Source organism: Caretta caretta, chromosome 11 (assembly GCF_965140235.1).
Source record: "Caretta caretta isolate rCarCar2 chromosome 11, rCarCar1.hap1, whole genome shotgun sequence".
In the NCBI taxonomy this organism is placed as follows: domain Eukaryota; kingdom Metazoa; phylum Chordata; order Testudines; family Cheloniidae; genus Caretta; species Caretta caretta.
The window spans coordinates 51,412,670-51,436,741 of record NC_134216.1 but is presented as its reverse complement, the minus strand read 5'-3'; the positions used below and the strand labels follow the sequence as shown (position 1 = coordinate 51,436,741).

Genomic DNA, 24,072 nt, shown 5'->3' with positions numbered 1-24,072 from the left:
GTTTGTAGCAAACGTGATAAATCATGTGCCTAGGAGAGTAGTGATTTTGAGTGTCAGACCAGAATATAATAACCTCAGGATTTAATATGTTTGGGAGAAGAGTTAACACACACAAAACACAGGGCATCTGGGACACTTTTTGCGAGAACGAGTTAGTTGAGAACTTGAACACAGAGCTTTTTCTTGGAGTTCTGATGTGCTATGCCTGAGAGTTATAAATTGTGTTTTGCTTTTTCAGGTTAACATTTCTGCTCAGGAGTGTTTCTACGGTAATTATACTTTGATATGACATCCTGTACCCAGCAATTAATATCTCACCCAGCAAAGAAGTAACCTGATTATGGAGTCCAGACCTTCTTGACACCTAAAAGCCAGGAGAGATTTAATTTGGAATAGTACCCAGAGGAAACTCCCTACATGTTTGTAGTCTGTGTGTGTCATGGCAGAACCATCTCAATTCACTATTCTATTGTTAATATCAAAGAAAACAATTTCTACAGAAACTACGGCTTTTCTTATAGAATGCCTTTTGTAATTCTAAATGTTTCTGTTGGCAACAAATGGGGTGTTTTGCAAATTCCTTCATGTGGTTTCTATGAAAAAAGGAACACATCCAAACCCTTCCTCTTTATACAAGTATATGCACATTCTGTCAACTCAAGACATATATTTTAAAGCACACATACGTTATACTGTGACAAGGGCATGGCTTCACTTCTGTCTTCTTGCCTGCAGAAACTGAGCAAACTCCACTCGTGTACACTCAGTGACCTTTCATTTTATGTTCCCTCCACCAACATTATTACAGTCCCGATGGAACAGTCGATTTACAATATTCACAGTGCCTTTGGTCTCCCATCTCTAAGACCTCTGTGTGAGTGAGCTCAGCTAGCCCTGTTCTTCTCTCTCACCCCCTCTTGGCACTTCCTTCCTGTGCCTCTTTCTCAGACCTGGGCTGGGGCGCTAATTAGATCTTTATCCCACCCAGCCCACAAGCCTGATTAGATAATTACTCCAATCAGCGTCCCCCGGGGAACTAATTAGCATCTAAGTGAGCAGAGTACATGCTCTCCTGCACTCTCCCCGTCTCCCCTTCCTGTACTCTGTCACACACACTTAAAATACAATCTTGGAATGAGACGTGTGACCATGTGAACCATTGTTTTTGATAAATGGGACTAAAAATACCCCAGACTACTGCCCAGTATTTTCTTATGGCCTAACTGTTTAAAAGGTGGCAATGAGAGTGTTCTTAATTTATAAGAGCCTGGCAAAATTACAGAAATAGAAAGAATATTTAAAATGCTAGTATTTTATTTTTCTCAGTAACCCTCTTGATGTTTTATTTCATTTGGCTGGTAGCATGGGAAAGCAGTACTAGTTATGAAGGAAAATATTGCAGTTCCTATGTGAGCTATTATCTAATTTAAAATTGTGGATTCCTGTGCAAGGATCGCAGATGGCCGTTATCTCAGCAGGGGGGCATCAGCATCTTCAAGAATCAAGCCTCACATAATGTGCTTAGGGCCACAGACCAACAGCAGAACCAAGCCTATAACACAGGATTTAAGTCTTTCAAAAAATTTCTCCATGTTTTCACTCTCTCTCTCTCTCATGTTCCCCGTTCCCAGTCTCTACACTCTCTCCACATCCATTCTCCTGCGCATCTTGTCCCCCAATAAAATGTCTCACACACACTGAACCTCTCTCTCCTGCAGCTTGCCAAAAAAATCACACATGTTAAAACTATTTTCCTCATTTACCTCCTGGCCAAAAATCTTAGTCACATTCTTTTCCATCCATGCTGCTTGCGCTCTCTTCACCACATCCCTTAGGTTCTCCCTCTCCTTCCAAACTGGTCTTATTCCCATCGTTTTCTCTCCCCCATCAAAAGGCTCTCTCCCCTTCCTATTTTCCGTATCTTCCCAATGCTCTCTCCTCCCTTTCCCATGCTCTAGGCTCTCTTCCTCTCCCCTACATCCCAAGACACTCTCCCAAACTCCTTCCCTCTTGGCTTTCTCCCATTCTTCACTCTCTCCACAAAGCTTGTTCAGCTCTCCAAACTTTACCTTATACTCTCTCCATCCACCCCTTTAACAACAGACTGTGTTTCCTCGTGTTCCCAGTGCCACCTCAGTGTGCAGCCCAGAAGCCTTCTAGGGGAAGAGGTAATTCTGTGCAGCCACTGCCAGCTGCTCTCAGCACCCCATTTAGGAAAGGAGGAAGCAAGTCTTCCTTGTGTTTAGGGAGATGGGAGGGAGAAAAGCTCTTTTATGTTTCCTCTTCCACCTTTGGGTCAGTAAACTGGAGGGGGAAAGAAAATGTTGAGGGGACTGTGCCAGGCACGACCATGTTCTAAACATGTTTCTTTTACTGATTTCCCTGGGCAAGTTACTCTCAGCCTGACAGCAACTGGGAGCCAGGATGTCCCTGTGTTATAATCTTGGTTCTGTTGTTGCTGTGTGGTCTGAGCAAGTGATTTGGGGCTTGATTCTGTGAGATGCTGAGTGCCTCCTTCCACATGGGCTTGGCATCTTCACCTTTCATTGACCTTAGTTAAATCACCTCACTGAACTGGGCCCCAATCTCTCTGTTTCCCCACTTTTAAAGTCAAGGGTTGTTCAACACTGTATAACTCCTACATTATTTGGGCCGGGGACATCTTTTGTGTTTGCACAGAAACCTCCCAAAATGGAGATCTGATCTATGACAGGGCTCCCAGGAACTACCACAATTAAAAGTAATAATAATATTAACAACATGCAACCCAGTTTGGGGGAAAAAAGATTCCTTCAGCTACCATGACTCACTGTGGTCAGTAAGCTAATTAAAATGAATTATTCCCAACAAAAACAAGAAGAGAAAAAGCGATTGTTATAACATCTGAAAAAGATATCCATAAACATCTATAAAAAATCCCTCCACACTGATTAAACGTGAGTTCAACTATTTGTACACATAGTACAAAGGGATAATGTGTTTGTGTTGGAATAAGCTATTTATCCTCTATTTAGCACAATAAATGTGTTCCTTTTGATATTGTCATAACACTGCATGTATTTTAAATTTGCTTTTGCTGAATTGCAAAGGAGGGCTTCATTCAAAAACTGCTCCTAGTTGATTTCTACTAAAGCTTGTTACAACAATATTTTCAAGAGTTTAAAATGTCTTGTTCCCTTAGTAACTTGTGTCCCACCATTTTTGTAAAGCTCCTTATAATTCTTCCTGCAAGGGATTAACATTTTTTGGCACGTATTATTTTTAAAATGGCTGTAGCTAGGACAAAGATTTGAAACCACTTTTCATCCCACAATGTCACAAGGAGGATACAGAACTACAATGAAATCAACTTAGTGTTGCTGGGGTTTTTCTACCTACCAACTTTGCACCCGCTGTCACTTAAAGGGTCTCAAGCAGAAAGGTTTGCAAGTAGAAATGTCCTAGAATTAAAATTGGCTTATCTCCAACTACAATATTATACTGAATTGCAATATTCATCTAAAAAACAATAATACAAAACACAGCAATGTATAGTGCTTATTGCAATTCAAAATTTAATACATGTATAAGAGTTTAGTAACTGTAGAATGTTGAAAATTGTTGAACGACTAGACCTACAATACTTTTAAAATCTGTTTATTGGCATTTAAGTCATTATTCCTCTTTGAATTCGAGGGCAGATTTTTTGTTAAATGTAAGTCAAATTACATTTTCAACCAGCATAGGGAGACAATGAACTACCATACTGTAGAAATGACCACAGTTGAGGCCATATTTCACCAAATCAGTAGCTACCATTGTTACAAAGCCATACTTATAGCACAACTGGAATTTCAAAGCCTTCTGAGGGGGGGAAAACCCAGAAAAATAAGTAGCCCTTTCAAAATAGTGGAAGAGAAGACTGACAGCAAATATAAATGGCTTATAAAGTCAGCTACAAAAGTTGATATGCAACATTAGTACATATTTAGTTATCCCCCTTAATTAGTCAACATCTGCCAGCACATAACTCATAGTTGCCACAGCTATTTCTTATTCCCATGCTCTCAAACTGGAGGACACAGGAGGGTTGGAAAAAGGTGTCAGAGGGTCGTGGCCACTCTGCCCTTCTTGTATGACTATATGGAAAGTCAGTCCCAGTTTAGTTCTGTTACAGAACTGTGGGCATCCCTATGTATTCTGTATTTAGAAAACCTGTGTTATCTCACATACTTCCGTGTGGTAAATGTTGACAAAAATGATTATAGTAACTAGCGTAGGTATTTTTACAGTTGTTCCAACAGTAGGGAGTTTTTCACTACAAGAAATTATTAGAAGAGTGGTTTATAAAATAGAATTTCTAAATCAATGTTGAATTAACTACTGGTGTAAAAAACAAATATAAAGTTAAGTTACCAAGTTTCTTACCTTTGTTTTTGGATCTAGAATTTTTACACCATAAATTGAGATTTGTAATTCAACTTTCGGGGTTTTCTGGCCTTCAGATTTCTTGATATGTCTTGCAAACTGTAAGAAGGGGAGCAGAGATGCAATCACTATACCATGTTACCAGTTGTCCAAGTTTAAAATGGCACTGGGTCATTAATTACTGAACAATCTATCATCCATATTAGTACCATACTAATAAAATTTTAGTTTAAAGAATACTCATAGATGTAGACGTCCTCTTTCAATTGCAGCAGCCAGGACTGTGATAATCTTTGGCAAGACTTTTCTAAGGTGGCTTGTAAAAGGATGACCACAGCTAACCCACTGAAAAAAAGCCTATCTACTTAGCTTCCTGTCAATTGTCTAAACCCCGCCCCCCAACAGATAGTTTAAATAACTTCCTTTTGCCTCCTACGTATGTCCTGCACACAGTTCTTGAAGTATAGGCAAGCTTATTCCTATTCTCCGAGTTGCCACTGCTGTATTTATACATCTAGCATGTAACTCTCTAAGGCCGTTCGCCTTGTGCAGTCTCCACCTGCACAAAGTGGGTATAAAATGCTGTGATTGCAATGTGGTAGCAACTTACAGGTTTAAGGAAGGTTTGAAGCAGGTCATTAAACTTCCTATGTCCTGATTCATTGTCCAGGTAACATATTTCACAAATCTCTTGTTAAGCACAGTTTGATGAAGATCGCTACCATTCCCTCTCAACTAGAGCTGCTCAGAAAATGTCGTCCCCCCCCCCCCGCCAAAGGAAATTTTTGACAAACATTTTTTGTTTTCATTGAAAAATAAAAACCTGAAAACCAAAAGATTTTCATGTTTTGGCCCAAAAGTTTTTGGATTTTCAATGAAAACTCAAAAATTTCCACAGAAAATGGTTTCCTCCAAAAACGGTGTCAGTTTTCCATTAAAAAATTGTCATTAAATTTTTCATGCAGCCATACTCCCAGTTCTTTACAAAGCCTGCAGGCCTATCACTGTCCTTGTTAAAACAGGCATTTCATTAATATACATTTTTCTAGGCCTTTATTAAAGCTTGATATTTTCTATTTCATTCCCATATTTTCTTATTTATCCTCTTTCCTTGCTTTCACCATTTTTTTCTTATATGAAGTTTAACATCTTTTATATTGTAAACCTTCAGGTGCAGGAGTTGTCTCTTATTATATATTTGTACAACACCTAGCACAATGGGTCCCTGGTCCCAACTGGCTCATCCTATGGCAATACAAATAAAACAAAATTATAATAAACTAGCTTAACTGACCTGTTGGGCAATTGCCACAGACCCCCATGCGTCATAGGGCTCACATAGCCAGCGTTGGTTCACCACCCACTGCAGCCTCCCAGAATTGGGGTTGTGGATTGAATGCACTTCAGTCATTCCTGGCTCCTGGAATGGCACTTTGGAGGCCATTGCAAGTGGTGCAACTTAGAGCATTTCTCCCATCTTTGTGTCCCACCCTTACCCATCCCAAAAGCATCACAGGGTTCCAAACAATTGATCCTGGTGCAAATATTCTTTTCCAAATATCTACCCTTTTATTTTTCTTCCCTAAATCTCTCTCCATTAGTTCCCTATTCTTCAACAGACTGTGCCTGGAAAAGGCCATGTAGCTCAAATGTCCTTACAAACTCTGTTTTTCTACTTTCAGCATGTATTTAAGACAACACTCCCCCACCCCTGTTTGCAGCCTACACACTAATAAAATTCTTTAAGAGGGTAAACATGTGCAGCCTTATATTAGCATCAAAACAGAAAGTGGGAAGAAATATTGGGAACTTGGAGAAGAACATGTCGACAAATTGAGCCTTGGAGCTAAGATTGGCAAGGATCATAGGTTTAGAACATAAAGTTAAATTGAATCACAACATGGCTTGGGAATTAACACAGTGGGCCAACTTCACAGGCTCTTTAGTTTTTACCTGATCCTCACTTGGGCAAAACAACAGATTTTAGCTCAATATCATGAACAGAAGCCCATTGGGTAGAATCAGATCTTAACTAACTAGTCACTGTAAAGGTCTGATTGAAATTTGAATTAAATAGATGAAAATTATTAACTTTCCTTTTTACATAGCTTTTGGAATGGACATTTACAATGTCATCAGCTGTAAGTGACTTTTTAAGGGGAAACCACAACACATATATTTAAACTGATTTTCTCTGGTTTTGTTTAATTCAAAGCCTCCCCCCCACCCCCAACACTGTATATATGAATGTATTTCATTAATCTCACAACAGTGTTTGGGAAAATTGCCTTCTTGTTTGGGATTATTAAGTTACATTTGAAATGCTTATGCATTAAGTATTAGCAAACCACAATCGGAGGGTTAATCAGGAACAGAACTGTATGAGGACAAAAACAGAGATTTTAAAATCTGCACAGATGATCTACTTAGAGAAGTATTGGATTATACAATGATTAATGAACATCAAATGCCAAATCAAAGTTATATAAGTTTACTTAACATTTATATTTCATTTTATGGATTTAATTGTATTCCCTATAGCCTCATTTTTTAAAGGGAAGATGGTTCAGTTGTTAGCCTGGGACCAAGGAGACCAGAGTTCAATTCTCTGCTATCACACCAACTTCCTGTGTGAACTTGGGCAACTGACTTAAACTCTTTCATGAAGGCCATGAATTAAAAACAAATCCTGTTCTCACTTTGATTTTAGCTTATCTGGGGACCGCCATCCAATTCTCACCTTCTTTACCTAAATGTGGGAAGATGCTTCTCCCAACCCTGCCATGATAACATCAGCAGAAGATAGAAGAAGAGTTTAGCCATACTGCAGCTGCTGCTTCATTTTACGTATCACCCCCGAGCAGGGCCCCACCATGCTAGGTGCAATAAATGCATCTAAGGAAAGAGGGTCCTTGAAATTTAGCCTTCAAACAGCAAGAACAAAGAACAGCACTCAAAGAGAAGAACATTTGGATCCCTTAAGATACAGCTGGAAGGGGTAAGTTTCTCAGAATTGTACCAGCTAGGGTGGGTAGAAAAGAGAGTTACACTAGGCCTACCAGGCTGGGAGGAAGCCTAAACAATCTGCCAGCTTTGGTAAGGGGTTTCACCACTGAGTCTGCATGGGAAAGTGCTGTAAGGGACTCAGTCCCATTTTCTCTCCTCTCCCCTCCAAGTGTACAAGACCCACAGGATGGCAGCCCAGCAGGCATGAGGAGCTAAGGGGCAGGATGGTAGTGGAAGGCAAGGAAACAGATGAGGCAGTTTTCTGTATTGCTGCTTCCTTCGCCTTCCCATTTGAGGGTCTCTTAAGGGCTGCCAGGTATATGTGTGCAAGTAATCTCCTTAGGCTCTCAGCAGATGAATCTCTTCCAGGTTGATGGGAGGGTTCTTTTTCCATGCTCCACGGTCTGGCAGACACTAAAGTGGGTCGTAAGTCGGTGTTCCTACCCGTGTAGAGTTGTTGGATGGGTCAAGGATGCTTCTTTCAGGCTGACTTTGGGGGTGCACTGAGGGGCTTTTTTGCACTCCACATAGTCTTTTCACTGCCCCCCCCCACTTCTACCAGCCCTCATCTTCAGATCTCATGTGCCCCATTTTTCTCCTGTGATTACAACATGGTGGGTAAAAGGACTCAAAGTGTCCTCTGGAAATCCACCAACGTAGTGAAAAGGAGGAAAGGGTGGGAGCTCGGCTACTGACAGGGCAACACAACAGCTTTTAAAGCACAGAATAGAAATGGTGCCTTTGATCATCCCTCTAGTCTATTAATAACTGCAAGAGGTGGCTACTTCTCTTGGGTAGTATGTGCAGACAACACACACTGGGTAGTATGTACAGGAAATACCTTATTTTCTACATCCTATCAAGGAAAAGAGGATAAATTGAGGAATGAACTTGCTGAAGCTGGGGCTCCAAAGTGACTGGTGCCTCTTATGCTCTCCCTCCTAATCTCCATCTACGGGAGAGTGGACTTCAAAGCAGCTTGATGACTGAGAGTTGTCAGACACTGCTGCTGGACAACAACCAAGCTGGGAGAAAGAGAACAGAGAGCAGCCGTGATTCCTGGCCATCAAGATCCCTTCATGCAGGCCTTCTTCCTTTGGAGGCTGCAAAGGAAAGAGGATCTGAGCCTAGGAATGAAATACTCACTTGCAGTTCCTCTCTGTCCCCTCCAGGTGGTTTCCCTGCTGCAGCAGCAGCCTGGCCACCCTGAAATGCCACTTCTCCTCGGCAAGGCAGAGGAGTGTAAGCAACCTGAGTCATTTTGAAATAGGGTGACCAGACGTCCTGATAAAACTGGGACTGTCCCGATATTGAGCAGTTTGTCCCGCGTCCTGCCTGAAGTACGGTCGGGACGCCATTTGTCCCAATATTTTGTTTCGGGCACATCTTTTTTTTTTTTTTTTTTCCCCTTAGCGGCGGTGACAGGCAGGGAGAGCCCTTTTTCAATTGTTACACTCACCTGGCACTTTGGTGGCGGGTACTTCTTTCTTCTCCAGAAAGATTTATTTCCCCCGCCACCTAACGTGCCGAGTGAGTGTAACAATTGAAAAGGCGCTCCCCCTGCGGCGGTCCCGATATTTTGTATTTAGCATCTGGTCACCCTATTTTGAAACCCCATATTAGCACGGTTCTTCCCCAGTCAGTCTCTGACTAGAATAAGTATAGTAGATGAGGGTAGCTTCCTTCTGCTGCCCTTGGAAGGAGGTGCCATGGGTCAGCCTGACTCAAAGGCTCCCTCCTTCATTGCCTGGTCTTTTTGCTGTCCAGATGCCAAAGCCCTTTCAATGGCTGACCTCCCCTTCCTTCCTTATTTCTGTCACCCCTGCACTGACTGTTGTATTGAAAGGTGCTCCCTACATAATGCCACTGAAGAAAGGCAGAGGGAAGGGACGCTTAATCAGAGATGTATATCCCTTAGTTTCCACATACATCTAGTTACACATACAAGTACTATAGATGGGCTTGAACTAGAAAATTGCAGCTGAACTCTTTCAAACTTTGGGCAAGTTCAGATCTAATTGCAAATTTCTTCGACCTATCTCTACTACGCCAGTTTTCTCTCCTAGATGTTCATTTGACTAGAATTCTAGAAAATCCAGCTCAGAAATGTTAGAGGCAAGTGTTCCCATTATCCATCTTAGAAGTGTTCATAAACACATGCTGTAAAACACTACAGTGCCAAATTTTCTCTATTCCCTGCATAATTATGATTCTCAACATCCTTCACTTGTGCCCTAAAATAATCTGAAAACAAGGCAAAGTTTAATAACATTCTGGATAAAGAAAATTGAGTAGATCTGCTCAGTAAATGAGACAAAGTGAGAAAGTGGCTTGGTGTCTTCTAACAATCATGTCATGGTTAAAACTGCAAATGACCCAGTAAAATAACTGAGCATTTAAAAAACATGAAATTAGTATATGAAATAAAAGTGTGTGGGGAAGTATTAAGAAAAAATACATCAATTATTGTTTTGCTGTAGAACATCAGCTCCACCTGCTGGTAAAAATCAAATTCTAAATTGTTGTATACTATGATTTTGTACCATGTTGGGTTTTTTTGGCAGGAAAGTATTAAACTCTTCAAGCTATGTGAGTTGGGAACTCCTAATTCCTAGAATCAAGTGAGTAAGAAATAATAAATTATCATTAAACATTTCATTCTGACACAGACTGTTGTGACGATGGCTCAATAATGAAAACATGACACACCAACATGGTTTATACCAGTCTAAATATGCTAATGTTTCAAAATGAACTAATGTGGCCTGTCATGGGAAGTCCTCAACATGTCTCAGGAGTAGCTTAGTATCTTGCTGGATCCAATCTTTTGTGCAAGACATTAGTTTCATTTTGATTAAAACCAGAACTACATGACCAAAAAATACAATACCACAAGCTAATCATAAATCATTTCATTAATAACAACTCCTCTTTCATATGGGTCTAAAAATTCTTTAAGCATATTTTTGTCTTCTCTATATAATGGAATCCTTTTTGAAACTATGATTTTACTGTAGTTTTATTAAATTTTAACGGACATTCCTATTTTTTAAAAGCAAACTAGAGGCTATTTTTCTGAATAAGAATAAACTCAGTATCTATGTATTTCATGGAATTCAGATTCAGAACATAGTCAATGCTATGTATTGGAAGTGATGTTGAAAGGGAGGTTTTAATCTACTGAGGATTGTTTCTACACAGAGCCTTTTCATTAATCCATGGTTTTCTTTCTTTCTTTCTTTTGCAGGGGAGGGGAGGAGTTCTAAAAATTTTCAATTGTATCCATAAATTTTCTCATCTGGATAGTATGTCCTCAAACAAATTTAAATGGAGGTAGTTCATGTAGAGCAACTATAGGATTGGGCCATTAAAAACTATATAAAATCATACATACTAGATAGCCTCCAAAACAGTTTGAAGATCTTTGTGTAACTCTGACAATAGCTGTGATTCAGAAGCTTATGTACATGAAAGAATTGGTTGTGATTTTGAAAGTAGAAGGCAGCTTGGGTGAAAGTGATTGTGAAATGGTAGAGTTCATGATTTTAAGGAACGGTAGGAGGGAGAACAGCAAAATAAAGACAATGGATTTCAAGAAGGCAGATTTAAGCAAACTCAGGGAGAAAAAAAACAATAACAGAAAATGTGGAAATGGCAGAAGTGCTTAATGACTTCTTTGTTTCAGGTTTCAGAGGAACAGCCGTGTTAGTCTGTATTCGCAAAAAGAAAAGGAGTACTTGTGGCACCTTAGAGACTAACCAATTTATTTGAGCATGAGCTTTCGTGAGCTACAGTCTCACATGACCTTCTCATAAACGAAAGCTCATGCTCAAATAAATTGGTTAGTCTCTAAGGTGCCACAAGTACTCCTTTTCTTTGTTTCAGTTTTCACCAAGAAGGCTGGTGGCAATTGGAGGTCTAACATAGTGAATGCCAGGGAAAATGATGTAGGATCAGAGGCTAAAATAGGGAAAGAAAAAGTTAAAAATTACTTAGATAAGTTAGATGTCTTCAAGTCACCAGGGCCTGATGAAATTCATCCTAGAATACTCAAGGAGCTGACTGAGGAGATATCGGAGCCATTAGCAATTATCTTTGAAAATTGATGGAAGACAGGACACATTCCAGAAGACTGGAAAAGGGGAAATATAGTGCCAATCTATAAAAAGGGAAATAAGGACAACCCGGGGATGTTACAGACCAGTCAGCTTAACTTCTGTACCTGGAAAGATAATGGAGCAAATAATAAAGCAATCAATTTTCAAACATCTAGAAGATAATAAGGTGATAAATAACAGTCAGCATGGATTTGCCAAGAACGAATTGTGCCAAACCAACCTGATAGCTTTCTTTCATAGGGTAACAAGCCTTGTGGATAGGGGGAAGCAGTAGACGTGGTATATCTTGACTTTAGTAAAGCCTTTGATACTGTCTCACATGACCTTCTCATAAACAAACTAGGGAAATGCAACCTAGATGGAGCTACTATAAAATGGGTGCAAAACTGGTTGGAAAACTGTTCCCAGAGAGTAGTTATCAGCAGTTCACAGTCATGCTGGAAGGGCATAATGAGTGGGGTCCCACAGGGATCAGTTCTGTGTCTGGTTCTGTTCGATATTTTCATCAATGATTTAGATAATGGCATAGAGAGTACACTTATAATGTTTGCGGATGATAACAAGCAGGGAGGGGTTTCAAGTGTTTTGAAGTATAGGATTATAATTCAAAATGATCTGGACAAACTGGAGAAATGATCTGAAGCGAACAGGATGAAATTCAGTAAGGACAAATACAAAGTAATATACTTAGGAAGGAACAATCAGTTGCACACATACAAAATGGGAAATGATTGCCTAGGAAGGAATACTGCGTAAAGGGATCTGGGGGTCATAATGGACCACAAGCTAAATATGAATAATAAAAAAAAAGAAAATATCATTCTGGGATGTATTAGCAGGAGTGTTGTAAGCAAGACTTGAGAAATAATTCTTCCCGTCTACTCTGCACTGATTAGGCCTCAACTGAAGTATTGTGTCCAGTTCTGGGCGCCACATTTCAGGAAAGATATGGACAAATTGGACGAAGTCCAGAGAAGAGCAACAAAAGTGATTAAAGGTCTAGAAAACATGATCTTTGAGGGAAGATTGAAAAAATTGGGTTTGTTTAGTCTGGAAAAGAGAAGACTGAGAGAAGATATAACAATTTTCAAGTATATAAAAGGTTGTTATAAGGAGGAGGAAGAAAAATTGTTCTTCTTAACCTCTGAGGATAGGACAAAAAGTAATGGGCTTAAATTGCAGCAAGGGAGGTTTAGATTGGACATTAGGAAAAATTCCTAACTGTCAGGGTGGTTAAGCACTGGAATAAATTGCCTAGGGAGGTTGTGGAATCTCCATCACTGGAGACTTTTAAGAGCAGGTTAGACAAACACCTGTCAGGAATGGTCTAGGTAATACTTAGTCCTGCCATGAGTGTAGAGGACTGGACTAGATGACCTCTCGAGGTCCCTTCTAGTCCTATGATTCTATGATATCATGTAGTTGCTTACCAATGCACCAGCTAATTATGGAAAGCATTTTACTCAAATCATGCACAGAAATCTTACTATAAATATATATCTGTAATCTTTAGTGTTTGATCTTGCACAAGTATTTGCCTAGGACAGGGATGCATGCAAGCCGATCCATTTGGAGATTTTAGCCCTTTGCTAGTATATTCCCCTACACTGTAAGAAACCTCCTTTTTTTCCATCTGATTTCTCCCTGGAACCAACAAAAAGGGCTTGATCTTGTAGTCCAATATACAAAATTCCCACTGAATGCACTGAGGGTTACATAATAATATAGTTGAGGCCTAACAGTGAGCCAGCTTGATTATAGAGGGGATCACTTGATGGTGTTTTAAGGATGGAGAGAATTAGAAACTCTAAAATGTCTTTTTAAAAAAAATCCATTCCAACACATCTCAGTGAGGCTACTAATTGCTCTTAGAAATGCTTTTCCAAGAAAAACCTAGGTGTCAAATGTTGATATTCAATTATTCTCTTTCTCTCTCTTTCTCTTTTTTTTTTTTTTTAAGGCCACCATCTCTTCAGCCTTTACTCTGGAAAATTCCCATTGACCTTGGGGCAGGGGTAGTCAATAATTTTTTGTCAAGGTCCAAATTTCTTGATCAAGGTATAGTAAAGACCCAGATTCCAGAGAAGATAATAACATAAATAATAAAAATAATGAAAATAATAAGTAAATAAAAAGATTTCAGGGTCCATTCAAAAGTGGCCCGTGGTCTGCCAATTGGCTACCCCTGCTTAGGGCTTCTCTTCACATGTAGCAGAGCAGCTGTGCTGCTATAGAGCTTTAGGCCAGGTCTATGCTACAAACCTATATCAGTATAATTACGTCGCTCAAGGGTGTGAAAAATCCACCTCTCCCGTTGGTGCAGGACCGTCTTCACTTAAGCGCTGCAGCTGGGCCAATGCAGCATTTCAAGTGTGCCTGCCCTTAGAGAAGATGCCACTATGCGAAGGGGAGTTTCTCCCATTGGTGTAGTTAATCCACCTCTCCTGTTGCCATAGCACTGTCTACACCAGGGGTTAGGGCAGTATAACTACGTTGCTCGGGGAAGAGGGGCGATTTTTCACACCTGAGTTACATAGTTATATCTAGGATTCTAGGATTTGTTAGTTCCGTTCATTCCTCCTGAAGTGCTGCACAGGATGAAAATGACTGGAATTCAACCAAGTGCTAAGCTGAGAGCACCAGTCACCCGTTTCTTTGATTGTTTGGTGCCACTTCCAGGAAAACTGATGCAGCAGGGCATTTTCACTTTCAACCTCAGATTAGATGTGATTCTCAGAAATGAGCCTTAAGTCTAAACAAGTTTTTGGTTGTCTTGCACTGACAGGCAACAGGATTTTTTATATCCCGATTAGAATGGTTATGTGGTTAGCTGAAACTAAATAAAACTGTTGATAAATAATTTAGAATTAATAAGGTCCAAACAATTTGCTGAATGCAGGTATTATGCTACTATTGGGAGTTATCTTTCCTAGCAAGACAGTCTCTGAAACATTTGGGCAGAAGAGTAGAAGATCTGGTGGTATATACACAATACAAAAGTATTTACATAGTAGTGAGGTTAGTAAAAGTCACAGCTTTTGACATGCTGTAAATGTATACTGTCATTTATTTAGCTATATATAATACAATATAATATGCATCGGTTTTATCTATATTTATAAAAATGCTTCCCTACCTTTAGTTTTCTAACAGCATCTCTCACAACTTCTGTACCTTTGGGCTGCTCCACTTCTGTACTGCCAAGAAACTGAAAATATTGTAATTTGTGAGAAAAATGTGACATGCTGAAAGGCACAATTTACTGATTAACTTTGTAAATAATATTTTGGAAATACAATTCTTTCAGCACTTGATTTTGTTGTCTAATGGTGGATCTTTATATATTTATTTTTAATCAAAGGAAATGAAGGCAATAGAAATTAAACTCCTAATTAGAGTGAAAACATCAAAGTTCTTTGAAGCAGTCTTTAAAACCCATTTTACTTAGTTTGATCTCACAGAAGTCCTTGGATTTCTGATCAAGTTACTTTCCCTCTGTAGAATATAATTTTATTCTTTTCCTCCTGGCATTGTCATAATGGAAATGTCATGACTGTTGGGAAAGAATGGAACAGTGCAAGTATTTTAGAAGCACCAGTGAAATAAGATGTTTCCAAGATGTAAATTCAGCTACCAGTTTGAACTAGGTTGCTTCACAAGCATGGTAAAGGATAATTAGAAGACTGATTCTGCTCTCACTGTGGAATACATTGACTTCAGTGGAATAGCTTCTGACTTACACTGGCAAAAGTAACACTGAAACAATTTACACAATAATAGAATATCAGAAATTTAGCTCTATGTTTTTAACAAAATCTTGTTTTAACAAAAACAAGTATGCACATAAAAATGTGCAGTGAGGGCCAATTATTTCAAGACACCTCTCCTAGCTTTGAGATTTGAAGGTCAAAAGCACCTTTCTTAAGATATTTGCATGCTCAATTGCTTGGATTCCAAAACTTTGCATGTGTAAGGTGCAGTGGAGGTGCTCAGATTGAGTTTGTGGGCTTAAATCAAGTAATTATGTACCTATCTATCTGATTTCTACATAAAATTACACGGTTTTTTTTCACCCATGTCTGAGGGTTTGCGTATGCACAATTCTGTCAGAAAAGAAGAACACAAAAACTTAAGACAATGATTTAGACATGTAAGTTTTGAGGACTCTGGAAAATTTAAGAATAGTAATCAGAGAAATATATATACACACATACTCTAAATATGAATAAAAAGCAGGGTTCTTCATGCAATATTTGATTTTCATTCATCTGTACCAACATACATAATGCACAGAGAGGTGCATGAATTGTGAATTTAAAGTGACTTCAAAGCAATTCACAAGCTGCTCATGTTACAGCAGTTTTCCAATATTCTTCTAATTCCCTAAGGTGCTTGATAAGAATTTCATTAAATTTCTTGCTACAGTACAGCTACTGTACTCAGAGCAATGTACTTTGTGATCATTTTGAAGAAACTACAGTGCACCTATATAAAAGTTTACCTACTCCATCGATAGATCTTATAATAAACAACACAGTCTCACTAAAAATCTGTTCCTATTACCTGAGTAGAATATGCCATCTTGAGTACAACAGCGTGTACATAAAAATACCATGCATGTTTGTCATCAACACTCAACATTACTGTAATACCCGACTTGGGAGAGAGAGGTTTTGCCACATCAAAAGGTTTACACAGTGGGTTTTTTTTTATTCTTATGAATTGTTGACATACTCAGTGCATCTCCTGAGGTCTTAAAATAGAGGGAAGGTTCTTCCCTGGATAAATGACACTCAGGGAATAATTTTAAAGAGTTCACATGAGGGAGAGGTATATGTCTTTTCTCTCCTCTCTCTATTGATATCCCTCCATCCCAAATATAGCCAGGTGCCTCAGTGGCAATTCTCTTTCCCTGCCCCAAAGTAAATGCACGTGTTCAGCAAAGTGTGCACCCCAGTGCCCTATCCTGCCTCTGGCTCAGTCAACTCCCCAGCAGCTCTCTTGTTTAGGGAACTAAAATTGGCTCAGGCTTCCAGCAGCTGTACCATCAGAGAAGGAGACTGAAGACTGTCCAGTAGCTCTAGTTCCATAGGCCCATGTGAAGGCGGGGAATGAAGATCTTTCTATAACGCCCTCAACTCCTCCTCCTCTGAGCTTTGAGCCCTGGACTGTAAAGAGGCTCTCTCAGTCCATATCCTTTCCCCCTTTTCTTTTAGATGAGGAGGTAATATATTGGGCACAAAAGTGATGGAGTGGACATGTCTGTCTATGGATGGACAAGAACAATTCTCTGATGCTGTATGTGAGAGAGATAGAAAGAAGGGGACAGGGTGGATAGGTATGTGTGAGGAGGTGGGAGCTAGAGCACCGGAATATGCCCAAAGATGAGGGCAGGAGTGAGGAGTGGATGGGTAAAAGGGCAGAAGCGTGAGTGTGGATAGGTAAGAATGAAAGGGGAATATGGATATGTATATACATGAGAATAGATTGCAAGGAGTGATTGGGGTGGGGTGTGTTCATGTGGGTATTTGAGCATGTGGGCGGTATTGAGTGTAATATATGTGATGGGGTGTTGGGGCAGGATTCTTGAGTGAGCCTCAGAAGTGAGGGTTGTGTGTGTGGAGGTGGCATGAATAAATGGGTGTGCAGGCCTGGGCACAAGAGAACTTCTCCCACGGGTGCCTCTTAATACTTTTATGTGGTTGCACCTAACATGTCCACAAGAGTTATCAGGGTAAGGAGCCCACCATCTCTCAATACAGGTTTGAAGGCAAACAAAATTACTATCAAATTAGTCTCTTGTTGAGCCTACATTTGACACTCGCTACGGCAGTAAAAATCCATGTTATCGGTCCTGTTGATTTACATGGATTTCAAACAACAGCTTGTACATGGAGATCCACAATGAATATTACCCAAAGTAGAAATAAACCTTTTTAAATTTTAATACTTCTCAGGTATATTCCCGACTGAGCACTTGGGGGTGGGGAGCAAAGGGATGGGGCCAGACATCTAAAATAGAAAGATAAAGTATTGCAAGCATAGGATTACATGATTACGTGACAAACTCATTCAAAAACTATGTAAATGTAGATTATGCAAAATCTTCCAAAAACAAATCAACAATGAAGACCATGCATTTCCCATAAATTATATGGAAATATTTTGTCAGTTACATCAACATTTATGGAAGAGAAATTAACTAATCAGAATTTTTCCAATCATTTGCAATGCAGTGCCTCATGGATTAATATTAGTTTTGACATCTAGCATCACTATAACAGGTTTTATTAAACTCAACAATTTTACACTACATGTGGAATCAAAGATTATACATAATAAAGTATGCAGAATAGGAAAAGATAGTGGGAAACATTTTATTCTAAAAACATAATGAAGGTTTGTAGCATAAATGTCAATATTACTCATACAATATCTGAGTCCATGGGCTAATGTCATTATTTAAGTTGTCCGTATCTGAAATTTGTTTATGGCATCCACTGACTGCAGCTGTTTTATTCAGGTATGTTCTTATTTTTGTAATAACGTTAGTAATTGACTATTATATGTTTATCATGTCTCATCCATGACCTTTGTAAATTAACTGTCTCCTTTGGTCTTCGGGTAAGTCATAAGTGTAAAGCTACAAACTTTGTACAGGTTAACAATGAACAAAACCATATTTTATGCGTTGGAGCATCTATATTATAATTAAAGCTGATCAACCTGCAAAAAATGATATATTTTTGATTTTTTTCCTCATTAAAACTGAATTTTCAACTGAAAACCTTGTCAAAAATTCAAAATTCAGAAAATGTTGATTAGTTAATTCTAATTTAAAAACCACCTGACTCTATAGCCATTTAAATGTGCATATAGCTCGTCTACGTAACTATATATTTCCTATCACTGTTGCCCACATCCTCTCTTTTCAATTGCTTCCTTCTGTTTATTTTGCCCAATTGTTGAGCCTTGTCAAATAATAGGTGCCAATCCTGCAAACATGTACATGCATGTTTAATTTCAAGACCATCAGGAGTCCTATTGGTTTCAGTGGGACCACTCATGATATGTAAGTGTTTGCAGGTTCAGGGCTTTCGATCGTAACCTCTTCAGGACAGAGATTAGTGTTTGTGCAAGCCCTAGAACAATGGGTCCCCAGTCACCATTAGCATCTCTGGGCACCACTGAAATAAACAAATGAAATAAAATAATAAAATATAATAAAATAAATAGTTAATAATATGAACAATTCTAGTAATTGAGTTAATACTTCTGATACAGTTAGTACAATGTTCCAGAGTAACAGCCGTGTTAGTCTGTATTCGCACAAAGAAAAGGAGTACTTGTGGCACCTTAGAGACTAACCAATTTATTTGAGCATAAGCTTTTGTGAGGTCCAGCTCACTTCATCGGATGCATACTGTGGAAAGTGTAGAAGATCTTTTTATATACACACAAAGCATGAAAAAATACCTCCTCCCACCCCACTCTCCTGCTGCTAATAGCTTATCTAAAGTGATCACTCTCCTTACAATGTGTATGATAATCAAGGTGGGCCATTTCCAGCACAAATCCAGGTTTTCTCACCCCCCGCCCCCACAAACCCACTCTCCTGCTGGTAATCCAATTTATTTGAGCATAAGCTTTCGTGAGCTACAGCTCACTTCATCGGATGCATACTGTGGAAAGTGTAGAAGATCTTTTTATATACACACAAAGCATGAAGGGGAAATGAAAAAAAATCAACATCTCTTCATGATATATGTAAAGTTTTTCTCTTTTAAGAGTTTATCCTTTATGCAGTGTACAGTCAATATATTAATGCCTTGAGATTGTTCACTTACTCACTTTACAGCATGGATTGACTTTGGAGAAAATACATATATGTATTTGATTACATTTCCTAATTATACTTGATATTTGCAACTGATAAAATAGTTATTCATGTAACAGATTTATCCTTCTGGTTTTTTTAAACATTCCAAACAAAAAGGCACACAGTATAATACTTATGTGACTATATTTATCTTTGTCAGATATTTCAAGTGCAAGTCTAGAACTAAAGCAAACATTTAGTAATGCTGTGTAAAGTTTTCATTTGTATATTTTACGAAGCTGGATTTTCAAAACTGATGAATTTTAACACTCTGTACAAATATATATTAAACTGTTGTAAAGTTGATTTATTTTTATACAAAATAGTATATATTTTAATTGTTGTTTGCCTTTCTTCCAAACATTTATTTTCTCCACAGATTAATCAAAAGCTGTGCTTTTAACCATGGGACTCATTCTGATCTCACTTGCACCTGTATCTATCAGGAATCCTGTCAATGAATCCTCTGAGACAGGTCAAGTCAGACTCCATAATACAGACTTTTATATTTAAAACATATTGCACACGGTCTTACTCTCTTTGACATTTTATAATATTGTTTATTATTTTGCTACTGTTAGTTACTAATTTATTTTACAGGCACTATTGACCCATTATTATATCACAGATACTGCATTTTATTGATATACAACGTTGTATTGAACTCACCAGAGATTACCCTTCTGGATATTATGTGTGTTGTGGTAGCAGCTCGGTGCCTCAGTTAGGGACCAGGGCCCCATTTGGGCCAGACATTGTATAAACACACAGCAGAAAGACAGTCCCTGCCCCGAAGAGTTTACAGTCAAAGTTTAGAAGGAGCAAATTTACCTGCCCTGCCCTCAGCAAGGTAACAAACCTGGCCCACCACCCAACAAGAGAAACACGGCCCAGAGGGCTGTGTCAGGCAAGGAGCAAGAAAACAGCCCCCTCCCCTCAGGGTGGGAATCATGTGTCCTCCAGCACTTTGAAGACAGCTACAGCTGAGACTGTTGCTTTCAATTCAGCGTAAGCAAGGTGCATTTAGGGCCAACCCAAGTCCCACTGAAGCTAATGGGAGCCCTTTGTAATTGTACCTTGGCTGATGCCCAGCTGCATTTTTATTTGTTTCCATAAAAAGAGGCCTCTCTTAACATTTGCTTTTTTGTTGTGTAAATGAAACACACCCAAGCCTGTTTAAATGCTGTCTAAACTCGGACTCCTTTTTACCTGACCAGCTTATCACGCTTGAGCATGCTAAGTAGTTACCTATTCATAAAAAAAATAATGATGCCTAGAGCTCCTACTATATTTTGTCCATTGTCCACAATGGCTAATGTCACTAATCTCTTCCTCTACTGAGGTAATACTTCCCCTCCCCGACACTATATTTTAGATTTAATTATATACTCTACTTCTTTTAAAACATTTTTACACTGAAAAACTATCTTTCAGAATGAAGAAAAAAAAAGATTTCAAAATATAAGATCCAGAAAAACAAGTTTCAATAATTAACTACTGATCACTTTAAAAAGATGATGGTACGTTAATGATAAATCTGACTGGTAGACTAGTTTTAGATGCATTTTAGGATATTAAAGCTTTAAATTCCACTCTCCCAGTAGAGAGCAGTGCAGGATATTTTACTGACGCAATAATAAGATCTGTTTTCTTTTGTTACCGCAGTCCTAGTTTAAAACCCCCCCAAGCTTTTAATCTTTCTGAATTAGAATTTCCTTGTGGCTTTGAAATCACTGAATGTTAAAAGTTCTCATTTATCTGAATTTAAAGGCAGCAATAGAAAAAATAAAGTACCCACCAAATGTATACCATTAACAAAGAAAGGCAGAAAGCAATGTAAATTTCACTAGAAACCTGCTGCCAAAATCTGATAAATTAACTCTTTAAAAAGTAGAAGTTGGAAGGATGTTGATTTACTGCTGAAAGTAAGACTAAATATACCCAAATCTCACAACACTACAATAATGAAGGTATGTAATGAAACAAAACAATAACGGGAGGACAAAAATGGAGTGCTTCAGAAGGGTAAGAGTTGCAAATGAAACCAAATTCAGTTGTTCTGAATTCATGCTGAAAATAGTTAGATGAATATATTTCTAACTTACTAATCATTACTCAAGGCATGAGTTATGTTAGTGTAGAGTTGGGGGTGGGGTATCTTGTCTTCCAGTCTGAGATATGAATGCATTATTTAAAAATACTTTTGGCTCTTGTGCCATTCCCCCTCATGATTCTCTGACAATCAGTTCCAGCTGAGATAGGCTTCTGATCTCCCTCTTAGCTAAAAGCTTTGTCAGAGTGTGCGTGTGCATAGGGGAGTCCTAGGAGGGCCACACCTTGGAAAATAATTAACAGGCAAGACTTTTCTCTAAGTTCTCTAAGACTTTTCTCGAAGACTTTTCTCCTGTTAGTGCGGGCGCTGTTAATGTGGACACAGAGCCTATAAAGCAGTGTCCTTCCCAGGATGTGAATAAATATTGGAAAAAAATAGTCTGAATAAATATTAATTCCCCAGAAAGTAACCTGATTGGGGCCAGGGGTCTCTGATTGGAAGCACATTTAAGAAACTGCTCAATACTGCATGGACAGTACTGGATTCCCTGAAAGGCACTGAGAACAGTGGCTTGCAGTCTCTGGCAACTGATTGAAAACCCTCTGAGCTTATCTTCTAAGGCTATGGGAATAGGGACCTTCTTTGCTGTTCTACGAGATTTGCATAATAAATCAAATACAGCCCAGACTCAGTAATAGGCTGCAAAGGTGTTCTTTTTTAGTAAACAGAAAGGATGGTAAACATCTTATTCTAGTCAGGAGAACCCAGACTGCAGAACGATTCTGAGGAGATGATGAAGCCATGAATCTCAAGTTAGAAGAAATAGGGCTATAAATTAGATTTTTAGTTACTTAACAAGAAAAAGAATTGTCTTGTTCATTGAGAATGTTGAAGATATGGCAAATGTGGCAAATTCTAAATTAATCCAAGGGAATATAAACTGTTTTAATTTAATTTTAAACCATTACATTTAAATGGTTTAAAATTAAATTAAAATTTAATTTTTAGGGGTCTAGAGGTGTTGTAATGATTTAGGTAGATCTACACAAGCTGCAATCACTCTTCCAATTTTAGTACAGCGATTCCCTGAGCCAGCTTGCTTGAGTACTGGTAGCAGCAAAGTTGTGGCAGCATGGACTTCAGTGTGGACTAGCCGAGGAAGCACCCATGCTTGTACAGCCTATGCTGAAGCTCGTGTTTCTGCAACTTCACTGCAATTTATACTCAGGCTAGCTCTCATTGGACTACCACGGCTACGTGTACACAAGCTGGGAATCACACCCCTAGCTTGTAGTGTAGACATAGCCTAAGGGAATCTAAACTGGTGTAACTTACATATCAATGGGCCAGAAGATATAGGAAGGAAACGAACCAAAGAGAAGGCATAGGTTAAAATAGGCCACCTCAGCACAATAGAATAGGAATGTGGGAAATAGACTAGCTTCTGCTTTAAATTTATGTCTTCTTACACCTTTCAGTTCATAGCTTCTCTTGCTACACCTCTTTTCTGACCTCTCCTGCCTGGCCAAATTCAGAGGTTATGGGAAAAGAAGTGTAGGTTACAAATTTGCATGTTGCTAAGTGGATATGGGGGTAAGGGAGGCTGAGTGTAACTGAATCTAATTTGGTGTAGTTTAAAAGCCAAGGAGACCAGAAGAATGTATGAATTATACCATCTTAGATTCCCTTTGATTTATCACTGAATTTGACCCACTGTTGCAGGGCACACCTCCAAGCTTGAAAGAGAGAAAAAGGTCAAGAATCTAGATTCTAGAGTATACATTTGTATTAGCTGACCCAGCTCATTTGTAAGCAGAATTTGTCTCCAAAATTGCCCAAAACTTTGTAAGTAATCAAAACTCATGTTCTCAGGTTTATCAGAGAAAGAACACTGCAGGAATCTGTAAGAAAAGCAATTAACATGATGTATTAAAAAAATCAGATAATGGGGTAACCATCAGACTGTAAATAGGAGTAAGAATAACAAATCCCCAAGAAATTATAACATTAAAAGATACTGCCCACATCTCTATAAGGAAGATAAGAGCAGATTAGACAAAGAGAGGGAAGCATTACTTCCTGCAAAGGACAAAGCTTATCTTGACAGAACTCTCACTACAGAAGATATTGGTAATTAAAAACAAAACAAAACATATACTACAGTAAGAAGAAAAGGAGTACTTGTGGCACCTTAGAGACTAACCAATTTATTTGAGCATGAGCTTTCGTGAGCTACAGCTCACTTCATCAGATGCATACCGTGGAAACTGCAGCAGACTTTATATATACACAGAGAATATGAAACAATACCTCCTCCCACCCCACTGTATTCTCTGTGTATATATAAAGTCTGCTGCAGTTTCCACGGTATGCATCTGATGAAGTGAGCTGTAGCTCACGAAAGCTGATGCTCAAATAAATTGGTTAGTCTCTAAGGTGCCACAAGTACTCCTTTTCTTTTTGCGAATACAGACTAACACGGCTGTTCCTCTGAAACATATACTACAGTGTTATAGATTTGAACAGCATTTTACAGGCATGTTTTTAAAGAGTTGGCATTTAAGGTCAGAAGGGACCACCAGATCACGTAGTCTAACCTTCTATACATC

General features: G+C 38.8%; 1 protein-coding gene across 16 annotated transcripts in view; it reads right to left on the bottom strand.

Moving 5' to 3' along the window:
• Positions 1 to 24,072, bottom strand: part of GULP1 (GULP PTB domain containing engulfment adaptor 1) — a 287,093-nt gene that overhangs the window by 55,115 nt on the left and 207,906 nt on the right. For 13 of the 16 annotated variants that reach the window (XM_048869672.2, XM_048869673.2, XM_048869674.2 and 10 more), the window contains 2 exons: positions 14,668 to 14,739; positions 4,408 to 4,506 (listed from right to left, as the gene is read on the bottom strand). In XM_048869672.2, coding sequence (XP_048725629.1) covers positions 4,408 to 4,506; positions 14,668 to 14,739 — 171 coding nt within the window. The remainder of the gene's footprint in view (positions 1 to 4,407; positions 4,507 to 14,667; positions 14,740 to 24,072) is intronic. The other 3 variants (XM_048869679.2, XM_048869678.2, XM_048869677.2) reach the window with 1 other exon arrangement.